The sequence below is a fragment of the Gordionus sp. m RMFG-2023 genome, chromosome 4, assembly GCF_954871325.1.
Source record: "Gordionus sp. m RMFG-2023 chromosome 4, tfGorSpeb1-WG-v2, whole genome shotgun sequence".
Taxonomy (NCBI): domain Eukaryota; kingdom Metazoa; phylum Nematomorpha; class Gordioida; order Chordodea; family Parachordodidae; genus Gordionus; species Gordionus sp. m RMFG-2023.
The window spans coordinates 6,881,161-6,909,095 of NC_088778.1; the positions used below are offsets into that span (position 1 = coordinate 6,881,161).

The 27,935-nt window shown below is 30.2% G+C and overlaps 1 protein-coding gene across 1 annotated transcript in view; it reads right to left on the bottom strand.

Moving 5' to 3' along the window:
- Window positions 1-3,286: 3,286 nt before the first annotated feature.
- Window positions 3,287-27,935, bottom strand: part of LOC135928574 (uncharacterized) — a 46,925-nt gene continuing 22,276 nt past the window's right edge. The window contains exons 2-6 of the mRNA XM_065465030.1: window positions 27,391-27,560; window positions 24,601-26,245; window positions 8,066-8,235; window positions 6,078-7,725; window positions 3,287-3,760 (exon numbers count right to left, since the gene is read on the bottom strand). Of these exons, the coding sequence (XP_065321102.1) occupies window positions 3,287-3,760; window positions 6,078-7,725; window positions 8,066-8,235; window positions 24,601-26,226 (3,918 nt within the window). The 5' untranslated portion in view covers window positions 26,227-26,245; window positions 27,391-27,560. The remainder of the gene's footprint in view (window positions 3,761-6,077; window positions 7,726-8,065; window positions 8,236-24,600; window positions 26,246-27,390; window positions 27,561-27,935) is intronic.

Here is a 27,935-nt window from a genome sequence, read left to right on the forward strand (position 1 = left end):
ATAAAAATGTAATATAATGAATTAATCAAAACTTAGCTTTCACTCTACTCAAACGGAAGCGTTTTTATTTCATTTGAAAAAAAGCAAAGAAAAAAACGAGGTAATGATGTATAGCGTCAAGCCACGTTACTGGTATTTTATGCATTAAATTATAGTAAACGACATGACAATTGTCAAGGAATGTGATATTCAAATCATAGAGATATCATTAAAAATAAATAAATAGTAAATAATGTGAACATAATAATATATTTTTTTTCTAATCGGCCTCTTTTTTGATATTTTCCTCTGATCGGCCTCAAAAATCGACATTTAACGCGGCCTCATGGGCAAAATGCCCACCTGGTCTTATGGCCAGTCCGCCCCTGCGTTGATTCTTTACAAAACCATTTTCCAGTTGACCACTTCACGGTACTAATTATCGAATTCTTCGCGCGTTTAAAGAAACCATTGACAAGAGCGCATAGATCAATGATAGCGAGAGGATTATATATCATTACTCCGAATAAATTACCGAGGAGCCCCGAAATAAAAATAAGTATGCAGAAAATTTTAGTAAATGAGTTTATGTTAAAATTACTAAAATGTATTATAGAAAATTGGAACAAAGTTGCTCTTCTTCCATATATGAATTGATTAAAATAAGATTTAGCGAGCGTATAATTTAACTAATTATTTTGGCCCGCCCCTATGAATTTCTTTAAAAAAAATCCAATAAATAATTCAATACATTACTTCCGCGTATTTATATGTCTCAATTTATTTTATATTTTTAAGTTTTATAATATAATTATATATTATGATGATATATATCTCTCAATTATAGATAAATTTTATATTGTATTTTGTTTTAAAATATCGATAATATAAAGCTCCGTCTAGAATTAATAACAAATTACACAATTTTTTAATTGAAATGCACAGTCTTTTTTTTTTTGAAAAATTATTTGCACACTTATAATAAAATCCTTCTATATTTTTAAATAATAAAATCGTTCTCTATACATTTAAATAGTATAATAATAAATTATAATAATATTTTACTTGCCCAATTTGAAAAGTTAATATCCTGAGTGTTGTTAAACGGCCCCGATTTGGGGTCGATTTTAAAAACGGCCGATTAAGACTTTAGCCAATTAATATTATGTAAGCCGTGAGATTTGGTAAAATAAAGATCCAAGTCTTTCTGCCATCTAAGAACAAAATCTCTAAGATATAATAATATTTTGGTTTAAATCCTATTTTGGCCATTTTAAAAAATCGATCCAAATCGAATCATCTATAACCAAATTGAATATTAATAAATCAAAATAATATCATCCCTTGTGGGGTTGCCATATATATATAATAGGATTAAATCACTAAAATATATTAATTACATAAATTACAGTTAATAGGGCTTTCAAAAATTTGGTGGACTTTACAATTGATAAGTAAAATAATTGTCTCAATTTGGTTTATTTCGGTTTCTTTTTATGTGATAAGAATTAACAAATACGAATCAGGCAATTATCACACGATAATTATCTCAATATTTTTCTTTCTGATATGCTGACAATTTAAAAAAAATTTCTTTTTATGTTACTAAAACATACATAAAATATAAATGGGATAGTTGTTTCCTCTCCATTTAGGCAAATTTGCAAATTTTTGAAAATATCACTTAAAGATACAAGAATTTATATTTCTACACACCTTATACCCTTCTTTTCAAAAAATAAAGAATGCAATATATCAGTATTTAGCAATCAAATTTATTATAAAAAATATATAAGCTGACATAAAGACATCTAGTAAAAGTTCTGGAGGAACATATTAATCTCATCCTCTAAAATACTGTTTGGCGCTTGTGCGTCAGATATTACGTAACATAAATAATTCATCAAAAAGAAGGTTATAAGAACATAACTAACGAGTTTAATCTACTAAATAAATTAAGGAATTAAATTCGCTGTTTATGACAATCATAGAATAAATATAATTTTCGATCTATATTTGAATTTAATTAATATTTGATTAAACATAATACTCATTAATTATTCAAAAGACAATTAATGAGTTTTAAACTTAAGGTGATTTATAAAAATCAGCATCTACATGAGAGTGATAGGGTGGTAGGTACAGTTTGGTTCCAATTTTTTTAAGGGGGATATGGAGTAGACATTTAAAGGTGATAGGCTAGAGGTAGTATAAATTTATTGGGGGGGGGGGGGTATTTATTATATTTTTAGATAAAATAAGGCAAAATATATTACTGTAAAAAATTATTTACTATTTTTATTATAGACCAATTATAATAATACAACAATATTGCTAAACGTTGACCAGATTTGTATATTGCAAACGATCATAATCATTATTTTTCAAGTAAAACTTATTTCTGGATGATATCTTTTTGAATGTTAAGATTAGCCATTCTATCAGCAAACTTATATTCATGCAAAACAATATACTATAATAATGCATTACATTCATTGTAAATGAAGAATCTTTTAATTATTCATGTTCTAAATAAGAACTCTTTTACATTCATTTTTTTTTATAGTTGATTTGATAATAGAGTATTGATAATTTTAAAATATATGTAAGGAGTACCATTATAATTAAAAACGTGTAGTTCGTTATGTGGAAATATTGGCATACGGCTAATTTTTTTAGGGGGAGGTAAATATTTAAGGGTGGTTTGTTTCCAGTTAATATCCTGTCATGTAGACGGTGGTTTGCTTATAATTCACTTTTAGAAAATTTCCAGTATCTATTTAGTACATCCGGAAAGTCTCCTCTTTCCACATGCAAAACATAAGAGTTAAACTTACAAAAAATATTAGTTAATGAATCTGATATCATTCTATCATACAATTTTAAAATATATTATATATGAAAATATGATATGGTCGAGTTTTATAAAATGCACCGCCCGGCCCGGATTTATCTAAAAAAAATTTGCAGCGCCTGATCTTTGGTCTGGCCAGCAGGTCTCTAATTTTAATAAAGAAATAAGGAAATCTGACCACCAAAATTATCCCAACTTCCTACCCTCTCCTAAAATTTAAAATAATTACTCAATAAAATGGGAATAGTTTTATTAATTTTGGTATAATTTCTTTTTATAATAGGTATTATTCAATAAAAAATAAGTTACAATGGAATCAAAATATTTAATTTATTATGTAATTATTACTTATATTTATCCAAATATTATTTATACATATATCTAATTATTTTTATTTATTTAAAAAAAGTTTATTTAAACTTAAAATTTAATCATTATAGTTTTTCGAACCCTTTATGAGTGAATTTGAAAATTAGTAACAGGCGTTTGAACTTTTTCAAAAAGAGCAATTTTGATTTTTATAACACTTTGCAGTATCTCCGTTAACAAAAGTTGAAGGACAAGTGATAATAAATATAACAATACTCCCAACAGGGAATTTAAGCTAAAATACGCCATTAATCCAATTCCGAATATGCTCAGGTTTATGTATACGTTAATAATATTTGGGCGGTACATTTTGTATTCATCCTTAGGGAAACGTCTCAATTTTAATGTGAGCCAAAGAGATAGGGTAGCAGTAAAAACATGATAGAATATTTGAATGAAAAAAAAATGTAAATTGGCTGGGTAAATAGCACAACTGATTTCAACTATCCCATAATCATTGATATCCGAGCTTTTAATGGATTGGCTTATATTTGTCAAGATCTCTTTTTGATATGGTGTGAAGGCTCCGTATATTAGGAAGATTATATTCAATGTTATCTAATATATAATATAAAAATATAAGCTATTTTTAAAATATAAATTATTTATTAAATAAAAGTATTAACAATATACTCTAAAAATATTGTCATAATTTCGGAAATTCGCGCAATTATTTCTTTTTTAAGTAGGCTTATTCATGTTAACGTCAGTATACCAGTTTATTTTTTGAATTTAGAATCATTTTTTGGAGCCCGCTTTTAATTTTCACTGGAATTTATTCAAGTGTAAAATTTCTATCAAATTTCAAACAAAATTAAAAAATGTAATAAGAAAAACGAATATAGATTATAAGTAGTTAAAAATTTAATCCAAAAATTTACGCAGTAAGTATGCAACAGATGTTTAAATAGATTTCCTGTAAAATTGGAATTTTTTTTTAATTTAAAAAAAGCGTCGAAGAAAGAATTAAATTTTGCCAGAACACATTAGTGCTAACATATTATGTTATATATTTGGCGGTGATATAAAAATGTTAGTGTTTAAAAAACAATTAAATATAAAGAAAATGTCAGAATCCCAGTTCCGTTTCCGTTCTATATATCAAGTCGCGTTCCCGGAATGTCTGGAACATTCGGTTCCGTGCCCTTGGCTTAAATCCTATATTGGTTTTTAATTTTTTTACGAAGTGTTTAACCGTAATTATCTTGCAAAGCGTATAATATTTTAATTATTTGCCTTTAAATGCCAAGTAAAATACTAGTTTTAATTTTTAATAGTATATTTTAATTTCTGATTACTATTATTCATAAGAATTAAAAAAATATTTTCGAGTATATGTTCATTCTAATATTTCAAAATTCTTAGCATCATATAATTTTTTTTATAATGGTAATGAATGAGATAAAAGTAGAGTATCGAACCTTTTGATAAATATGTTCGGGTTCAGATTCCAGGAAGAATGAATGAGACAGATTAAGGAATTATTCAAAACCCTTTAATGAAGGCTCAGGTAAAATAACAAATTTTTATATCCCATATATAGGTCAATATATTTTTTATCTTATTTTATGATAAATATATAAAATAAAACTTCGTTTTAAGGACGTCTGCCGCATAATCAGGAAAAATTTTGGGAAGCCTCGTGAAGGCTTTTTCTTAGGTAGTGGATCGCAATAGCCATTCTTAAAGCGAATTTTGTTTGGGTTATTAAATCAAGTTATCCTGATGAATAAGGGGTTATTTTTGGAATAATGTATTACGGGTTTATATAATAAAACAATATTATATTCGCTCTTATTTTTCCATTATATTTTTATTTGTGTTCGAAATTGTCATTTTGTTTATATAATTGGTTCTAACCACTATTATATATTATATAACTCAAATATAATCAAGAACATGTTGAAAATAATAAAATATTTATTGTTTAAATTTGATTCAAGTTTTCAATTTTTATATAAAACTATGAGTATAATTAGAATATCACCGAATATATCTTTGTCCAATTTTGTTTTCTGTGATAATAGAATATATTTCAACCTTTAAGAATGATCCTTAGAAAGTTTTGTAGCTGGGATATGCATGGCTATTGAATCTTCTTCTTTCGCAATATTCAAGAACTTCTGTGTTTTACTATTTGATCTTGTTTTATATTGCGCGATATATTTCGACGTTTATTATTTTCTTTTATTAACAATAAGGATAAAAAATTGTCCTCGAGATTAGATTAATTATTTTACTAATAATTATGGCACGGAATTATTTAATTGCATTCCCCAATTACATATCAGGTTTGTTTAAGATGCTGGGGATTAAGCTATAGACATTCATATAAATCATTTTTATTTAATATCCCTTGATTTTATGGAAAAAAATTAGCAAAACGTCAAACTTTATATTAATTTTTTTAAATTACAATCGTGATTAGGAGATAAGGATAGTAATCACATATGTTTTATTTTAAAAATAAGTGCCCAAACCTCCTAGAAACCCGTCCATTTTGACTTTATTTCAATACTTATTTTATCATTTTTTAAAGATTTTTTGGCAAAAATATTTTTACAAATTAATGGTGATCATGGATCTTCCTTTAAAACAATTCTAATTGCCGTGTTACGAGGAAATTAAGGTTTTATATATTTTTTTAAAAAAAGGTTTAGTTTATATTCGATAAATATTAAGTTATATAGGTTCGATTTTAGAATTTTGGTTTGACACTCTAGATAAAAGTCTTTAAAATTATTCATTCAAATTAATATTCATTTGAACAAACGAATAATGAATGATTATTCAATTACAAATTATTTATTCGAATAATTCAAATTATACTTGTGATCTGACAACGTGTATATATTAGTATAATTTATTAAATTACTTGAATTGCTGCGAGAATGAGTGGTGTTTGGATATAAAAGCAATTGCTAGGAACTTTAATTTCTTCCGAAGTCTGTAATTTTATTATCCTTTTTCTTATCATAACTATTATAATGTGCATTTTGGTAGATAGTGAACAAAAATGCATGGTCAAAGATAGAAGCAACAAAAATTGTGCTGCCGCGCATAAATAATAGCTGGGTTTAATTAAAATGTATAAATATATAGACAAGAGGCCCATAATAATTCCTAGGCATTGAAAAGCAATAAGAGGCTTTATATCTGATTTGAAAGCACGGACATTTTTATGATAAATGTAAAACACAATATATAGTACAAAGTAAAGGAAAGAAATCGATATAAATACACTTAAGAGATCTCGCCATATTTTGAGATAGGAATATATATATCTGGCTGGTAAATTAATACATTTGAATCGGTTTTTAGGGTCGGGCCAGGTAAAGGCGGGACAATTGTAGCAGGGTATGCTTATGTTTTTGCTATAAACCTCCCTTTCTAAGCACTCCACGCACTTCCAACAACATATCACATCCGAAGGTATTTTAACTTGATTATCGGTGCAAGGCAAACTACAACTAGAGAGTGGGGCATTTTCCTCATTTTCAAAACTATAGTTTTTCCAAATTAAAGGAATGAATATTGTGAGTTGATTTTTGAAGGGATTGTAAGTGCCAACTGTTTTATATTCATAAGTACGGTAGAAAATTTCATCCGAATTGATAAAATTACTCTTAATATCTGTCCTTTGTATCATTTGAGCAATTTTTATTACCTTAATATTAGATTTAAATTTGTTGAACTTAATATTTCCCGTTCTCCCTACAAAAGAAACATTTTGAATATAAGGAATAAGTGATGCGTTATTAACACATTCTATTAAGCTATTATTAAACATTCTATCCTTTTTCTCAGAGCAAATTGTTTTTAACATATTTTTTATGGCATATCCCAATGTATCAACAGTGTCAAAAATGATGGAAAAACGTTTATCATATATCTTTTTTGTGGGAACACTTGAATTAAACTCCGAAAAGCTAGTTTTATTTCCGAGGTGAGAAAGTGAAGAAGTATTATAATTTGTGCCTAAAGCCATCATTTCTATCCACGCTAACTTGTTAACTGCTTTAAAGGCCTCCATCCACTTAGAAAAATCTTCAATTTCTCTGCTAAACTCGAATATCGTTATAGTTCCAAGGGCTGTTTTAGCCACACCTTCTTCAACTATTTCATGAATATCGGGCCAATTGTCGAGAGCCAGTAATATCAGGTCGTGGTTTGGAGCTAACTGTTTTATCAATTTTAACACCAAGATATATTGCTCCTTAGGGAGAAATAATAAAACTAGCCTTGATTTCTTTGAATTCTCTATCAACTGTATAAAGGATTGTCTGTATAAGTTCATAAAAGCCGATGAGTTACCAAAATCTTGTGGGGATAAACTCAATTGTAAATTAACGCAAGCTTTTAGCTTTTCCAAATTTTCCAAAATCATGTTTTTATAATGCGTAAAATATTTATTTTCATAATACACGATGGAAAAAAGATTCCAGTCCATGAGTTGCAACAATTTTACTATGGCCTGAATATAATATATTTGATCAGTTGCCATAGTAAAAAGTGATTTCAATCTTGATAATTATTTTAATGAATTTTAAATAAGAAAATATATATATTTTTTTTAAAAAATATTTAAATTACAAAGCCTTAATTCTTCTCGTTAAGATTACATTCTAACCCTGCTTCAAAAATATGTAAAGTTTTACAACTTTAAAAAAACCTACTAATATTTGTAATTTTCATGTATATTTTGTCCATATTTATATTTCTCAATTTCTAAAAAAGCTTATTTTCCAATTTTCAATAAAGTTTTGAAAGTTTTAAAATAGAATATTTTAACATTTTAGACACAGCCTGAAGAAAAATATTTTAAATTTGAAAAATAAAATAATAGTTAATTCATTTTTATACTTTTTATCAGCTCTCAAAGAGTCGGCATTAGCACCTGGACTGATTTGAGCTATTTCAAATTTTGACAAATAATTAGCGACTAAAGATGTTTCCGAACTGGAGAAAGGACCGAGTATGGCTACGATTGGGTGCAAAGTTTTACTCAGTTTTATTAATTTGATAGCTTGAATCTGTGGATAAAGATAAAATAAAAAAAACTTTTTGATAATTCAGAAGTTATGGATTATGGTACTATTTACAATTTGTTATTGATTTATCTTAAAGAATTTATCATTTCCTCCCCACTAAGGATACAAAAAATATAAATACAATATAGCCTATATAAAAGAACCAAGCTTGCAGCTTGCCCAACCGGCACCTCGAGAATCGTATTCGCCTTTTATTTATAGTGTAGTAGATTTGATTTCTGGATGAATAGAGACCGGGGGAGGGAATGTTTTAGGAATACCCGTCCCAATAATTTATTAGTAATAAATAGATTCATCAACATGGGGGAAAAAAAGTTGTTTACAATGAGTAGACGGATGCAAAGGTCCAGTACCAACTTAAACCGGTTCAACGCCATAATTATCGGTATAAAATTAGGCATTTAAATAACCTAGACGAGTTTAGCGTTTAGCATGTTACCGACATATTTAAAGAAAACGGGTACGGGAAATCTTTTATTTCTATTTCCATAGTCCTGGTTAACATGTCAGATGATAACAATCGTTGGCTCGGCTAGAAGTATGACTTTTTGGTCCGAACCATCAAATATCTCTAGATCAATTTAGCGCTTATTGATTCTTTTAAGACATAGCATCCAAAAAGTAAATTTATTATCACAACTCTTAATGTCAGTTAAGTGTTGCAAATATAAACTTAGTCTGTAGACATTATTCCTGTATCTTTCTTGAGTTATTTATCGAAAGAAAGAAACACCCATTGATATAAGCCCAATCAAATTGGAATTTGGTTTTTGTCCAGCCAAATTATTTGGTCGAGCCCGTTTCCAATTTTTTACTAAGGTTTCTCAGCCCTGCCCAGTTTTTTTACATGTCCTAACCTGAAAATATGTAGTTAAGCTATTTACATTATTTGGGAATAATTAACTTAAAAACACTACACTTTATGGATTATCACTTTTATAAATATCAGAAATCATTAATCCAACCCAATAATATTTATACTACCCGGCCTGTTTATTTATTTTTTGACCCGGCTTAAATAAAAATTTTTTAATGCGCTGGGCATTGCATAACTTTAATATCAATATCTGGTTTTGTATTTATAATCCTTTTAGGAATTTAGTTTTAACTTAAAATATTTATTACTCCCGGGTTCGGACTTTAAAGGCGTTTTTTCTCGCTTTCTGATGCAGCTGTAAGAATATCCGACACGAAGCCTGACCCCATAAATAAATATTAAGACCAAAAATATCCTCAATAATCATTTCATAAAAATGTCGATCAAAAAAACACGTCATTTTTCATCTAACAACTATATATTTTTTAAAGCTAACTAGGTTGTTCCTTCCTTGGGGGATGATATATAGTAGATTGGACTATACCATATGTTCCGTTTTATATTAAAAAATAAACGGGTCTTATATTTTGATAAATTTTGGTCGTTGTTTAGCAAGTGGACTAACGTCATATATCATATTACCCTAACTTTTTTTAAATTGAATAAAGTTTATATATATATATACAAAGTAAAAAAAAATGCAATTTTATATGAATATTGATTAAATTATGGGGTTTAAATTTTATTTATGGTGGTAATATATGAATAAATACACATGATTTTTGTTTCTTAGATATTTAAACTTAAATTGTAAAAAAAAAATTGATCAGGGTTAGGTCGGGTTGGGCCTAAAAATGCTCGGGTTTAAATTGGGGAAAAAAATTTTACATTCGGGCTCGGGTGTAAAATCACTTTTCTAGGCTCTATCTGGCTAACTTTTAACCTAACCTCACCCAAGAGGTGGTTTCAAAAAAACCGATCTTGCCAAGGGATGATAATATCCAATTTAACTCAAAATATTCTGGATATATTGAGCCTAAATATTTTATAAAAATACGTTTTTTATTCTATATTAGCCCTATCTGATAACTGGCTAAGCTTTTAGTCATAACTCTAATCTCGTCAATGAAGTTGATTTCAGGATATATATAAATATAATACTAAATAGGGATATAGAATTCCGGGGAAACTATAAGAAAAATATCTTATAAAATTTGGAATGATAACGGGAAACAACGGGAAATTTTATTTAAAAAATTATTTTACAGGTGTATACTGATTTTTTCAGTTTTATTAATAATGTACAGACCATTAATATATTATTTAAACAGGCAAGATATAATTTAAATATTTAATTTGTTATCTTCGTTTAAAGATGAAAACGATTCCAGATCTCTCACTTCCAATACCTATATTTGTGTAGAAATTACTTTATAAAATTGTATAGCTGTGCGAGATCATTTAAAAAACGTAATTATCAAGAAGATTAAGTCCTTATCTCTATAAAAATATTTTTTGGCAGACTAATTAATTATTATATACTGTCCAAATCCTATTTTTATTTTTAAGTAGTTGTTTTTCCATAAATTTGTAAAAGAATGTTGGATTATACATATTTTATAATACTTTGGGCTTTTGCTGCTAAAATTTAAATTGGCAATATTCTATTTGCTAGATCCTTTAAAGCAAATTAAGTCCATGAGATGCAGACATCTCACAAGTGTCCATACTTTCTTCATTACTAGCATTACCCTTTATTATGATGTTAATTTTTGTATTTCCTATTTCGTCAAATACTTTAATAAATTCAGTGGATAATATTTCCCGTAATTGGTCCCTGTTTCAATTAATTATTAGAAAATGGGACTTGAATTTTCTATAATAAAATATATCATACATTCCACTCTTATATTTGTATACCCATTATTAATAAGGAAATTTTTAATCTTATCTTTCAGTTACTATATTTTAATCCCTACATATTCATTGTTTAACATCGCCGGGATGGCGTAGTGGTGTATGATGTATGCTTGGAAATCGAAAGTCCAAGGTTAAATCCTGGTAAGGAACTAAAAATTTTCAGGTGGTGATGGACATAGGCATATGATAAGATAAATTTATGAGTTGAGAAATGCCACACCGGTCACCGACAGGCTTGAACAGCAGGGTGTTAGGATACTTGTCCAATAAACCAAATAAGATGGCTTGGCTGAACTTGAGGGTCATTCAAAAATGATAACGATCTCTTGGCCAGTGCTAGGTTAATGATGATCTCGGGGGCCGTTCTAGCACAATGTATACCAAGCCACATGGACTTGATAACGATACTCCGGTGATAAATCCATCGGGATTGATACTCCGATGGGAGATCAAGCTTATGGAATCGATAAGAACGGTGGGATATCTGTAATACTTCGGTAGGAATACTCGGTGGGATATCTGTCGATATTGATACTTAGGTGTAATCAAGATACAATGACCTCGATAGCGATACTCCGGTGGGAGAACCAAATGGAATCGATAAGAATACAGAAATATAGATAAAAATAGATAGCATGATTAATAAATTGAGATAGATATTGAAGGAGCTTACCACCAGAAAAGGTGAAAGCTAAACAAAAAAAAATATTCACAGTTTAACAAATTTTTATTTAAATATCTAATAACAATTTTATTTTCAAATCCAATATTAAAAAAGATTACATTAAGATAAAATTTTGATTATAAGTTTTAACTTACCATTTACCATATTTTAGTTAAAAAAATATATATCTTGAAAGTAATTTAAATGCTATTTTTAAAGATTGTCTTTCAAATACACGTTGTATTGTGGAAAATGGACAATTTTCCATAAAAATGGCTGTTGCATAATTATCAATATATTTCATTAAATTATTTTTTCAGATATTTATATTATTATTAGTTGAATTAAAATTAGAAGAGGAATTGAACTATCCAATGTTACTCCTTATCCTTATTTCAGTTGTTAGTAAAAAATTTAAATATATTGTCAAATAATTTCCTTCCGATGAAAATTACTAGATTTTGAGCTATTATTATATATCAAATATGGAAATACATACAAAAACAAACACAATTATGATATATGAACCAAGAAAAAAAATATTATAAAATATGATAAAAATCTGGATTATTTGATATAAATTACATAAAATAAAAATTAAGGAAATATAAGGGAAATTCTCTTATGTTACACTCCTATCCTAATCCCAACACCTTGGTTACGTGTTTAATTTTACTGATAGTCCGGTTATTTCACTTTTCTGGTGGTTTTCTTTCTGTTTTGGAAGATATAATGTTTTCAAAAATTGGTTAGTTTTTCCTATGTCTTCTTTGCTTTTTCCAGGAAGAGTTTTAATTTCGGTGATATTTTTTCCTATTCCTATTTTAGTTTTAGGGTATTTAACAATAGTTTCTTTTCAAGACTTTACATAATGTTAAAAAAATTTAAAGTTATAGAAAAATAAGATAACTTTTAAATGATCTGTATAATATGAATTGCAGTAAATTCATAAATAAATTCATAAACAATTGGGTTTGAAATGTTAAGTTTCAATATGTTATGGAGAAAATAGATACTTGAATGTAACATTAGTAGCAATAAAATTTGTGAAAATTTAAAAACTTTTAGAAAAAAAAAGATATACTTAGGATATAGCAAAAATTTAATAAATTTTTTACCAGTGCCAAAGAGGGATTGGTGCACGTAGGAAACATGTAATATCCTAAGGTAATATTGAAACCTTTTTTCAATCTTTCGTTTAACATTTCCATACTGAATTGGAAAGAAAAAGCCTTTTCGAGCAAATATTGATCTATCCGGGTTCCACAAATACCAGCATTTCCCAGTTCAGGTTCGTATATCTCGAATAAAGCACCCACGTAGATATCCCCTGGAGAATAAAAAAACATACCTGGAAGATTTTTGATAAAAGTTTTATTATCGTTCAAAGATTTAAATGTGAAACACAGTTGGAGGGACGTATTTACCAATGGTTGGCACTTGGTCAAGGAATCGGATAAATTATTAGCAAGAAGAAGATTTTTTCTTTTCTCCTGAAATTGATCGGGATTGTTGGAATATTTTCTAGGTGATAAATATTTTGATCAAGAAAATTTTTTAAAATAAATTTTTGAAGATTTAATTCTAATAATAAGGGAAATTGGAAAAAAAATGGATAAAGTGTGGTAGCAGTTAAAGGTCTAATCCGCCCTGGCCAGGTATTATATTAAATAATTATTTCCAGGCCGGGCAAAGTAACGACCCACCCACTTCTTGTTAGATATTGTATTTATAAAAAATTAAAAACCGGACCGGGCAGGGTAAAAATTAAATTCTCACCGACCGAATCCCATTTGTAGACTTCTAGTAGAAGTTACTAATTCTTTTTAAAAAAAGATTGTTTATTTTAAAGACCAATAGCATACTTTGAGATAGCCAATAAGATGAAGAGACAACTCAGCGATAAAAAGTAAATGATGTGCATGCTATTATAGACTATCCAGTTTTGAATAAAGTTTGATGGTTCCTTAGATGAGATAATTAAATTGTTGAATTTCTTTTAAAATTATATATTTTATCTGAAAGAAAAGGAAGAATTAAAAAAAAATGAGAAGAGGTGGAAAATATTTAGTAAGTAGTTGGTAAGTATCTTCAAATTTTATTAAATAATGATTATTATAATAATTATAAAACAGAATATGGCAAATTTAACAAATTAATTTTAAATTTATCTAAAATTTATATATTTTTTTTGAAAAAAATTTTAATTAAATAGATTATTATATAAATTATTTAGTGAAATGTATTGTAAAAAAAAAATTAATTATCCTAAAATATTTACCAATTCAATTTATTTTAAAGTTAACCACCAAATGTTATCCATAATTAAATATAGCAATAAAACATTTATTTTATCATAATTATAATAACATCCAATTTAAATTTATTAACAAATTATCAGTTTAAAAATATTTTCTTTATTTTATTCAAAATATAATTTTTTGTTTCATGGTTAATTAACTTCCTGGCATAAACCGAAACGAGTTGTTCTTGTTATAATAATTTATTTTTAATGGCCTAAATTAAAATATCGTGTAAGGCTCAGAATGTTTAGAATGTGAGCATCTTTTAGGATACGGCTTATTATTAGATTAATTGAGGTATAACGTTTGTGTGGCTTGACTATGTAAACAGTTAAGTCGATGCCTCCCCTTAAAAGTGATCTAAGTGTTGCGATCAGTACAATACTGTAATTGAATAATTGTCACATACTAGTTGTTAACCTAAGGTTACCCACAATTATTCATATAAGAGATAGGTTTTGATTGGGAAAGGCCTCCAATGACCCACTAGTATTTTGAAACATTTCGAGAACCCGATCTTATACCAATAAATATATATCTTTATTTAATTTAAAGGCATTAATAACTCTTAATACAAAGGTTCAAACAATTAGTGTGTTAGATAAGGAAAATAACAAAAAGTAGATATGGATGGAATAAAAAGGCATCATTTCAATGTAATACATAATAAACCATATAGTTAAAAATTAAGGCAAGCCATTAAGTCATACATTTAAAGGTTATAAAAGCTAAGCGGATATAAGAAGGAAGAAAAATAGCATGAATTTTACAATATTATGAGAAACAATATAATAAGAAAGGAGGGTTCAGGGGAGAATTTAAGCTGGTGGAGTAATATGTTGTTATAATAGGGAAAGATAGATTATTGAAAGAGTTTTCTTCTATGTATTGATGTAAAAATGGAAATGTTTGTAGGATGGTTTAAAAAATAAGAAAGATAAAATGTAGAAAGATTAGAGAATTGTCTGAATATTGATTTTAAAATAAAAAGTAAAACAATCTTAAAGAAAAAATAAATTTAAATCGAAAAGGATTAATAAGTGATATAGGAAGGATAAAAAGAAATGTTACGATGGTAATGAGAGAATCTAGATTTCTTAAGAGTTGACTATCTTTTTACTATTTGGTATAAAGTTTTAGTTACGGTTCAGAAAATTTTAGAAATTTGGTCCTGGGTCTAACAACATAAAACGACTGCTCTAAATGTTAATCGATATCAATTAATAAAATATTTATATTGAGGATGTTTCCTTTTGAATATTCCATGAATACTCCATCTTTATTCTAAGATTTTTCAGCAGTTATAAAGATATGGAAGTAAAGAAGAACACACCCTCCCCCGCCAAGAAATATTTTATTTTTAACTAAACAAATATCCATATTTAAAAAACATTATTCAATGTTTGACGCTACGTATTTAGTAATAGGCGCAATAGTGTAGTCAAAGGGGATTGGTTTGTAACTCTCTCTGGGAAAATGTAATAGGGATAAAGCATTAATAATTATAAATGGATAAAACCACATCTTTATTACTAACTGGCCTAATGGACACATTTACAATATCCAATTACTTAAAACACTTTCATTTTTATTTTCTTAAGCTGAAATTTTATTAATTTGGATAATTATTTTTTGACTCAACCCTCGGCTTTATAAAAAAATATCCATTGTAATCGTTTTTATTTTTACCATAACAAATCCATCTTATTTTGACTAAAGGTATAAATGGTTTACACCTAATATTGACAAAAATAATTTTTTATATATTACAAATTACAAAAATTATGATGAAAAATTGGTTTATATTGTATGTAAATTAGTATGATTATAAATAAATGAATTATCTCATATATTAATATAATTTGATATCTTTACTAATATTTGTCATTCTTATATATCTTGTCATACTCTTTAATTAAAATGATGTAACCTCAAAACTTAATAAAAACATGTAACTATTAATTTTGCCGTAGATGTTACTTAAAAGTAACGTTTTAAAAAAATTTTTCGTTACTATGCAAAAATAATAATTTCATTACGTTAACTTCTAAAGTTTTTAAAAAAGTTACCCCAAAACGGGTTATAAATAACGTTACTCGTTATTATGAAAAATAGATAATATTTATTCCATTTTATTTCAGCATTCGATATATTTATTAACAAACAAAAGACAATAACTAATATAATATAAATTTTTATATTTTAACCTTGAAAACACCTTCTAAAAATATGAAAGCATTAATATTTTAAGTTTGAACTATTACTCTTTGATGTTAAAGTCTATTTTCGTAGGTGTAAAGATTTGCTTTTCTTCTCTCTCTCTATTTTTTTAGAACCCGGAAATGCATGTCATATTCTGGAATTGACAAAATCAAGGGGGGGAGTAATACTCATCTCCTTAGCAAATTTAATAGTTTTCATAAGTGACATTTTAAGCTAAAAAATATGCCCTACTCTACCCACTTTTCTTTTAACCTCCCCCCCCCCCTCCTCCAATGGATATACATTTAAACTGTATAAATAATTTTTTTAAATCATGTTAATTATTATTTTTTTAAATGCAATCCGGCTAAAAGACTTCACAAAGTTAACCTAAAATATTGCAATAAAATTTAAGGTAAAAAAAACCTAGCAAAAATACGCCCCTCCTCTAGTGTTGTTAAACGGCTCGTTTTGAGCCGATTTCTAAAAACGGCTAACTAAATACTTCATTCAGAAAAATATTACCCTAACCCTAAAGATTTTGCTCATAGAAAAAGGTCTAGACATATATTATCGAAATCTCAAAACAAGCCGTTTAACAAGATTATCCTCCTCCCTCCCTTCCAAAAATCTTTGTTACGCTTATATACTCAGGCCTAAGTAATGATAATGGATATGCACACTTTAATGATTACTTTATATATTTTCAGAGTGGGTTAAATTTTTTTATAAAAAGGTATTTTTGACAAAAGTATCAAATGAAGGCAAATACCTTTTTTTCTATTTAATACAAAAATTAACATTTTATAACTTGGGTCTAGGTCAGGGGATAGGAGAAGGGGAGTTAAGAACTTTTTCTAAAAAATATCGACATGGACATCAAATGAAAGCGAATATAAAAAAAAATTGAATGTTATTTAGATAATTAATAATCATAGAACCTCGAGTCTAGGTCAAGGGGAGGGGGGTTAAAATCTATTTCTAATTATATTCCTATGGCTAATAAAAGATATATTGAATTCATTGTTCCCTTCACTCTAAGTCACACGGGTAATTATTGGTTGGCGGAGTGGGAATTGTGGGGGGTAGGGGGATATTTTTAACATAATATTTGGACATGTCAAATGAAGGCTAACAAAAGATCAGTTTAGAGTGTTACACATCTCTACGTTTTCAGATTATGTGGGAGAAGTATGATAAAATTCCAACATAATATCTCAACATGATTTTATGGGTTTTAAAATAAAAGGATCTGTTGACTGTTTTTGTCATCCGAATCACTGTAATAGCTTAGTGGGGAGGGGTGAGGGTCAGATTTAAAAAAATATTTTCAAACAAATGAGAAATTTTGATAATTATCAAAAATAACTCTAGAACTCGAAGCAGATCGGTCTGGGCATGGTAGCCAATGATGATCTTACCAGGAATTCTACCCTTCTCTCCTGAAATTTCTACCTCCTCTAAATTTACCCCAACACTATTAATTAAAAAATTAGCAAGAAGGACAAATAAAAACTACTCTTTTACCCCCCCCCCCCCAATATTTTATTCAATAACGTTAGCAACATAACTACCATCCTCAAATTTCAATGATGATCTTTCATCATAACCCACCCACTTCCCTTCTTGATAGAGGTTTCTAGATGAGGTACCAATATAATATCTTGACATGGAGTTTTGAATTGACGCTACTAATATATTTTTAAAATGTAGTTAAAAAAAATTGCCAATAAAAATAAACAAAAATTCTTGATTGAATTTATTTATCTTTTATATAAATGGGTTCATAATCATATAAATTGAAAAATTAATAACAAAATTGAAAAATAGGGGAAAGTTTTGTGGATTTAGTTTTATCATTTACATATTTTTTAAAGGTTGACACATTTTAAAAGATTTATATATTTCAAAAAATGTTTTTGGAGGAGCGCAATACCTCGAAAGTTTAAGTTGGTCCCAATTTCATCTAACTATTAACCATATTTATAAAAACAAAAATTCAGTTTTTAAAATAGTTCCTTATAACCAGTATTTTTTGCTTATGGGGAAACTGGAAGGTGCCAATAATATTTTTGAAAATTATAATAATATACATATTCATAAAATCAAGAATACTACTCATAAATACATATATCTATTTGAGCGACTTATTTTCCAATCTGAGCGTTTCAGATTTATATCTAAGCAATTTATAATTTTTTCCTTGAAAAAGCACTTCTTTTTTTTCTGACCATTAAGGAATAGTTCGTGCCCTGGTTAAGTAGTCTATTTATCTATCTATACAATTATTTCTAAACAGTTTAAAGAGGTTAGGTGTCTTTTAACTCTTTCAAACCAATATGTTTAATGTATAGAGAGGGAAATGGGGGTTTTCAGGCAATGTCTTATTTTTTTTAACTTTAAGTCAAATTTTGAGCCCGTTATTTAAATTTAAAAATCTGATTTTACCGGGAAGGTATTCCAACATGTTTAGAATGCCTATCTTATGAATTGTAGATAATTTTACCGCTAACTTTTGAGTCATTTATAATATATATATAAATAATCTATGGAAAAATAAATTATATTAAGTTCAAAAGTTTATGACATAATTATCTCAAATTCATAGGGTAGGTATTCCAAACATGATAAAATACATTTCCGGTAACGATTTTTAAATTTAAAGTAACGCGGTTCAAATTATGATTTAAAGTTGAAAAAAAAAATACACATTGCTGAAAAAAACACATTGCCACTAACAATTGTGGATTTCAAAAAAAACCAAAATAGGGTGCCCTAGTTTAAAATCTGTTTCCTGGACTAAACAGAAGCAAGTTTAAAAAATAAGGCGAACCAGGACATTGCTTCAGTATCCTTTATAAGGGTTAATTATTCATTCTGAGCGTTAGAAAATATTTTCTGATCATTTCAGGTTTAATTCTATTCATAGAAGCCATATTTTATTATCTTTATCAAATCGATTTTCTGTAAATAAAGATAAACCCATAATTTATCACTGAAAACATATTTACATATAATAATTTGGGTGAAGTCAAAAATGATAATAATATTACGAAATAAAATTTGATCACTTAACATTGGATTATTGAACATGTATTCTATAAAGATTCAAGAATTATTCAACAAAAAATTAGCTACCTTGTTCATTTATTATATGTTTGAATTATAGATAATAAATAATATTTATTCATAGAAACATCATATAAACGCAATCTATCTTCTAATTTAAAATGCTTAAATGTTGTTCATGCATGCCCGGATTCTATAATGTTTTAATTGACTAGCGATCTTTTTTAAACAAAACGATTTGGACATTATATAAACTTTGCAATATTATAGTTAACAAAAGTTGAAGGACGAGTGTTAACAAATATATAAATATTCCCAATAGAGAATTTAAAGTTAAATAAGCTATAAATCCAATTACGAATAAAGACAGGTTAATGTATACGTTAATAATATTATAGCGATAAACTTTGATTTTGTCCATAGAAAAACGTTTCAACCTTAAGGTGAACCAAAGGGATAAAATAGCAATAAAAATATGATAGAATATTTGAATTAAAAAAAAATATAAATAGGATGGGTATATGGCACAACTAATTTCAACTGTCCTGTAATCTTGGGTATCTGAGCATTTAGTGGATTTGCTTTTATCTGTCAAAATCTCTTTCCGAAACGGCTCGAAGCCTCCGTATGTTAGGAAAATGATATTCAATATTATCTCCGACGATATTTATCCTTATAAATACTCATTATAATGTGTTTAATATCATTATTGTTATTTTCTTGAATATATATTTCTGTAAAAATTTATTTTTCTCTTATATATTGCATCACCAAAAATTATGGTTATCACGCGGAATCAAGATCTCGCTGGGAGTGGTCAGCCCCCAGACAACCTCCTCACTCCCGATAACTCGTTATCTATCAACCCACCAGATAACACAGCTTCTCTCACGCAAGCTATATTGGCTATCTCGCAGCAAATGCAGAATATGTCAACGCGCATGCAAGCCATGGAACAGGCTCATCGTGAAAGATCGCCATCAAGGAGTAATATGACGTCAACACCGTACGTCCCTCCTAGGAGCAGACTTCCATCACCTGCACCAGCGCCACCTATCCTGCCGCCAAGACCACCGCCCATACCACTTACCATTGAAGAAAAAGTGGCTAAACTACAAAGAAATTGGGCTGGAGTTTGCACTGACCTCTTGGAGCCCCGCTGCAAGGCTAGCGAGCGAGATAGACACGAGCTTAAACATATTAAGGAAGTTGTTGACCAAATAACGATCAACACGGAGCCAGGAATTGTGGACTCAATGACAAAAAGAGTCAGGATTTTAGGCCTAGCCATCCATTGGGGCTGGGATACCGCCAGATTAAACGATATGTCATACCAAGAGAAATTTCTGGACTCAGAAGAAATCAAATTAGCCAGGGACCCCTTTCGAGCAAGGGCCCGTGCAGGGCCCTCAACCTCCTACCAACGGAGACCTGCCAGGAAAGAGACGACCGCCACCCGGGGTAAGAAAAGGAAATAAATACCCCTGCCATGATAAAAACACACTATTTCTCCCTTCTTCTTCTGCTACCCCCCCCCCCTAATACCAAAAGGCCCTTTTCAGGGCCACCCATTCATGATCTAACGGAAGTCACGAATCCGGACAACGGCCCTCCGGTCCGAAGAGCAGAAACAGTGCAATTCCCAGACTGGCTCAAAAGGGTAAATCTTTACCTAAGGGAATTGAGGCATCAACTGTTTTCTCCTGATGAAGGTATTAGTTCGGACGAAGAAAATAACAATAACAATAATAACATTCCGTCCATACCCGAACTAGTACCCGCCGGTCAACCAGCTGCAACGGAGTCCGACACTCCCTCCTTCCGTTCGGAAGACTCAGGTATTCCTGAGTGGTGGATTCCAAATGCATCTTCAGCATCCTGGAATTCTAGCAGCAGTGGAGCCTCCGAGGAAGCGTCCATCATTTCCGGCCTTGTCGATTCTATCTACAGTGACGGAGAAGATTCTGGTATGCCCCAGGTGGGGTCAACTACAGTGCCTAACCTTCCGGATATTCTCAATGGAATAGCCAACGTTGACACTCATGTGACTTTCACGGACGAACAACTCCGGGAGCGCCCACAACTCGATATCAGCACCGCCAGGCTCACACCCGGGCCGCTAATGTCGAATTTCACAAGACGTGTAGCAAACCGGGGTTTTAGACCTCGGTTGGACCCCCTCAAAATCGCCAATAACCTAGGACACTACTACACGCATAGACACAGCCATGCGATCTCCAGCCGATACAAAGACATCGTACAACAAATGCTGGCGGCTGACGTCATAACGGAAACCGATTCCACACAACTATGCTCACCTCTGTACGTAATACCTAAAGCTAATGGAAACCCCAGAGTAATCAGTGACTTTTCGGAGACATCCAAGAATTTCCTGCACTACCCGTTCAAACTAAAATCAATCCCTCTGATGTCTATTAACCTATACAAGGCCAAGTTCGCTTGCAAAATTGATATAAAATCAGCCTTCTTCTCGATTCCACTAGCTCATCAAGTTAGGAAATTTTTCGGTTTCAAAATTGATAACAAGTATTACGCATACAAAGTATTACCTATGGGAGCGTCCTTCAGCCCATACTGCCTACAGTCAATTATCCTCGACGCTTGTGCAAAGACTGTAAGGAGAGCATCTTACAATGTCTACCTAGATGACATCTTGATCTACGGGGAATCTGAATTCGTTGTCAAATGGTCCACGAGATCCCTCCGGTGCACTCTCGAAGGATGGGGCCTCGAAATATCAATGGAAAAATCAGTCCTAGACCCGACGCCGTATATCACCTATCTAGGAGTCCCCATTGATCTGCACAATAAAACCCTTAGCGCGGACAATACTAGACGCAGGCTAGAAAAATGCCTTAATATCTTTAGGCAACACGCCTACCAACACCTCGAAATAGGCAGACTTCTAGCAGCCAAAGTCCTCGGTGTGGTCAACCATTTCGCATATACCATCACGGGAATGTCAAGGCTCTTCTCACCCTTCTACACTACAATGATGAACAGCCAAATGACACCGCTAGTGGATACTTACCTAGCATTCAGGAAGGCTGAAATGATTATCGAAGCCCTGAAGCATCCTCTGCAGATCCGATACCCGGCATCCAACCCGGTCTACACAGATGCATCCGACAGCCACATCGGTATATCTTTCTGGGGATATCAGGATATGTCTATTTCCTACACCGAAGCAGCCTTACTACTCAACGTCCCCATGGACGCTATCCAGCATATTAATGGTAAGGAAATCCTTGCTGCCGGCGTAGGTGCCCTATTAGCACTAGACAAAGATGGTCAAATTCCCATTATCTTGACGGACTCCACGGTAACCTACTATACCCTTAGAAAAGGTGGGTCAAGATCGCCATCTCTCGAGATAGTAATAACTAGCATATTATCCAAACTTGGGCTGCCGCACTTTACTACCCTGTCTCAAAACATTCGCTGGATACCTACTGACGAAAACCCAGCGGACGAACCATCCAGATCGTGGGTCGGAAACAGAGACAGCCTCGCCCTCTTCGAAGGCGCCCCACTAACAGGACATATACTCCTCCAAGATGAGGAAATATCCTTATTCGGTGAAGAAACGGTCCCCTCAATCGGAACAACCCCCTCTTTGATATCCGGACTCTCTCTTCAATCCAGCACAATCACATACGAACTAGAACAAATCAGTATAACAAGCCACGACTTACTCTAAAGGCAAACAACAAAATCAAAATTTTTAAAACAATAATCAAACACTTAAGAACGATTCATCCGACGATATTTATCCTTATAAATACTCATTATAATGTGTTTAATATCATTATTGTTATTTTCTTGAATATATATTTCTGTAAAAATTTATTTTTCTCTTATATATTGCATCACCAAAAATTTGATTTTGTAAATAAAGCCTTAGGGATACTAAAGCCATAAAGGCCTAAGTATCCGACTATATCCACATTTTTCCTTAAAAAGGGAAAAATGTTAAAAGGATATAGTTGCGAAAGGGAGAAATAGTGTGTTTTTATCATGGCAGGGGTATTTATTTCCTTTTCTTACCCCGGGTGGCGGTCGTCTCTTTCCTGGCAGGTCTCCGTTGGTAGGAGGTTGAGGGCCCTGCACGGGCCCTTGCTCGAAAGGGGTCCCTGGCTAATTTGATTTCTTCTGAGTCCAGAAATTTCTCTTGGTATGACATATCGTTAAATCTGGCGGTATCCCAGCCCCAATGAATGGCTAGGCCTAAAATCCTGACTCTTTTTGTCATTGAGTCCACAATTCCTGGCTCCGTGTCGATCGTTATTTGGTCAACAACTTCCTTAATATGTTTAAGCTCGTGTCTATCTCGCTCGCTAGCCTTGCAGCGGGGCTCCAAGAGGTCAGTGCAAACTCCAGCCCAATTTCTTTGTAGTTTAGCCACTTTTTCTTCAATGGTAAGTGGTATGGGCGGTGGTCTTGGCGGCAGGATAGGTGGCGCTGGTGCAGGTGATGGAAGTCTGCTCCTAGGAGGGACGTACGGTGTTGACGTCATATTACTCCTTGATGGCGATCTTTCACGATGAGCCTGTTCCATGGCTTGCATGCGCGTTGACATATTCTGCATTTGCTGCGAGATAGCCAATATAGCTTGCGTGAGAGAAGCTGTGTTATCTGGTGGGTTGATAGATAACGAGTTATCGGGAGTGAGGAGGTTGTCTGGGGGCTGACCACTCCCAGCGAGATCTTGATTCCGCGTGATAACCATAATTTTTGGTGATGCAATATATAAGAGAAAAATAAATTTTTACAGAAATATATATTCAAGAAAATAACAATAACAATATATAAATATAGAAATTATAAAATATTTAAGAAATATTTATAACACTAATGATATTATAGTATTATTATTTTAATAATGCCCATATATTTTGTTTTATATATTTTCATATATTATGTTAAGTAATTAAGATATTGTATCTATATTATTTATTTAGCAAGGAAAGAGTAACTTTGTTATATACCAATTTACTTTCATATCAACAAGAAAACATATTAACTTTTTTATATTGATAATTGACTTTTTTATATCAATAATTGATTTACTTTTCAAATAAAAAGAAATCTTTTGATCCAAAATTATTTTACTTTCAATTTATTTTACTTAAATTTAAATAAAAGTTTGTTTATCGATATTAAATAGTTACATAATATTAGTGTGATACGGTAATTTATAGATTAATATTTTTAAGTTTGTAATATTTTATTAAGGATAATAAAATTTATCGTTATTGAAATATCTAAAAAATATATATTAGATGAATATCATATTTAACAATATGTAACATTTCAATTTAATGCATGAATTAAAATAATTTTAAAATAACTTGAATTGCAGTAAGGTTGAATGGCACTTGAGTAAAATGGAAATTGCTTGGAATTTTAATGTCTTCTGAAGTTTGCAGCTTTATTATTTCTTTTTCTATCACAACTCTTGCAATAAGCATTTTGGCTGACAGTAAGCAGAAGTTTATAGTTACAGATAGAAGCAACATAAATTGCGATGCCACACATAAATGATTGCTAGGTTTAATTAATATATACATATACGTAGAGAGGCCCAGAAGAATTCCTAGGCATTTAAGAGCTATTAAAGGTGTTATTTCTGATTTAAAAGTAGGAATATTGTGGTAAAACATGTGAAACACCATATCTAGTACAAAACAAAGGAGAACAAACGAGATTAATACACCCAAGAGATCTCGCATAAGTTTAAGCGAATAAAGATATTTTATTGGTAATCCAACACATTTAAATCGGTTAGAGTCGGGCCAGGTAAAAGTGGAACAATTAAAGCAGGGCATAGTAAGATTTAGACTATAAGCCTCCCTTTTGATGCACTTCGCGCACTTCCAACAGCATATTACATCCGAAGGTATTTTTATATGTTTACGAATGCAAGGCAAGCTGCAACTTGAGAGTGGGGCGGTTTCTCCATTTACGAAGCTATAATTTTTCCAAATTAAAGGATTGAATATCGTGAGTTGATTTTTGAAGGTATTGTAAGTTCCAACCATTTTATATATATAATTATGATAGAAGATTTCATCCGATTTAACATAATTACTCTTTATATCTATCCTACGTATCATTTGGGCTATTCTTAGTAACTTAACGATTGATTTAAATTTGTTAAACTTAATGTCTCCCGTTCTTCCTACAAAAGAAACGTCTTGGATATAAGGAATAATTGAATAGTTATTAACGCATTCTATTAAGTTTTTGTAAAACATTCTATGGTCACCTTCAGAACAAACAGTTTGTATCATATTTTCTATGGCATATCTCAATGTAGTAACGGTGTCAAGAATAACAGAAAAACGTTTATCATATAACTTTTTTACGGGAACACTTAAATTAGACCCCGGAAATTGAGTTTTATTTATAGGATGTGAGAGTAGTAACGAAGGAGGAAAATTATAATTTCTGCCTAAGACAATCATTTTCACCCAGGCCAACTTGTTGTCGACTTTGAAGGCTTCCATCCACTTGGAAAAATCAGTGACACTTCTACTAAATTCGGATATAGTAATGGTCCCAAGAGCTGTAGTGGCCAAACCTTCGTTAACTATTTCATCAAGATCGGGCCAATTGTCGATAGCTAATAATATTAAATTATGGTTTGGAGACAAAAGTTTTATTATTTTTAACACCATCATATTAAGTTTCTTGGGCAAAAACAACAAAACTAGCCTCGCTTTCTTTGAATTCTCTATCATCTCCACAAATGAGTGTTTATACAAATTCTCAAAAACCGTATCATTATAAATTGGTGGGGATAATCTTATTTGTAGATTTACGCAAGCTTTTAAACTTTTTAAATTTTCTAAAATCATGTTTTTGTAATGTGTAAAATATTTGTTTTCATAATAAACGATAGAGAAACGATTCCATTTCATAAGTTGCAACAGTTTTACTATGACGTGAACAAAGTATTTTTGATTGGTTGTCATGGTGAAAAGGGATTTAAATCTAAATGATTTTTTTTAAATGGATTTTATATAACAAAATATTTTTTAAATAAAATAATTTAAAATTTCAAGTTAGTATTAAGTTTGATTAAAACTTAAAGATGTTTGTTTGGCCATATAATATTAATTGCTATAAAGGGTTACATGAAGGGCACACCTGAATTTTAGTATTTTTGCAATTATGTCTGAAAGAACTTCTACTAGATAGTGGAGACAAGGTGGTCATTTGAATTGGAGGGGTCACTAGAACATACAGAAGAGTGATAGATGAATGTAAAGGGAGATTTTGATTTGATATGGCGATAGAGGAGGGTTAATATCTACATTAATATAGGAAGAGTTTAAAAGTGCCTGGGCGTCTGATATATTAATCTATAACCTTTATTATGTAAGATGACCTTTGCAATACATGCTTATACCCATTTACCAGCAACAATATGTGATGAAAACCAAAGGTCTATTCATTTTACTCTTTTATCATTTGAGTATATGCATATTTGAATAATTGATTTGACAAGCGTATGAATTTAGAAGACCCTCTAAATTTTTCTCTTTAAGGTATGTCACATACAGTAAGAAAAAAATATAAATATTATGTCAATTGCTCATATCTATTATTAACGAATTAAGGATATATAATAATGTTTTATTTCTTTTTCGATATGCATCCATATATTGAAATAGAAATAAATAAAGACACATTTGATCGGATTTGAATTTTGAATATTTAATTTTGTTATTTATTCGTCCTTTTTACCTTGATGAGAATTATTCAGATATCTATTTCAGGATTATCGCCCATTTTGATCCTTTTTACTTTATGAGATTCATTTATCAATATTGGATATTAAAGATATGCAATGCCTGGCCCGTTGCCCTGCTGGGCTGGGCAACATATGAAATTTTTAAATGGGCTGTAACGGCTAAAAAGTTTTCGTATTGGTTGAATTTTTTTAGAAAAAATATATTTAATGATATATATCATGAAATTTTCTATGTCCTGTCTTTGTTAACTCCATCAAAAATATTAAAAATATAGAGAGCCCTCCAATTTTACCGACGAATTATCTTTTATCAAATTATCATATATAAAAATCATAATAAAATAGGAATAATTTTAAAAAATCATTATTTCATTTTATCTACCTTTTGTTAGATCTCAGCCACACGGCATTGGCACCTGGACTGATTTGGGCTATATTGTATTTAGACAGATAATTAGCGACTAAATCTGTTTCAGGACTGGAGAATGGGCCGAGTATAGCTATTAATGGGTGTAAAGTTTTACTCACTTTTCGCAATATGATCGCTTGAATCTGTAAAATAAAAATAATTTTAAGACAATATATATAAGCTTTCTTGATAATTAACTGAACTGAATAGTGGTTTTGGGTTATATAGCAATCTCCTTATATGTTTTTATTAATAATAATATAATATTAAATTTTAAAAATAAAAAATTTATCCCCCCCCCCCCCCTTACACCTGCCTGACGAGCTCAGCCAAATATCACTTTTGGTGAAATGTATTGTTATAGTAAAAAAAAAATTATATAAAGATTTTCAATCATATGATTCGTCAATTTATCTTATTAAAAAAATATGTCAAAATAAAGATTTTAGCCAAAAAATGTTAACGTATTAAAGATTTTGCATATAGCTAGCAGAAAAATTTGACCCTTTTTGACCAAA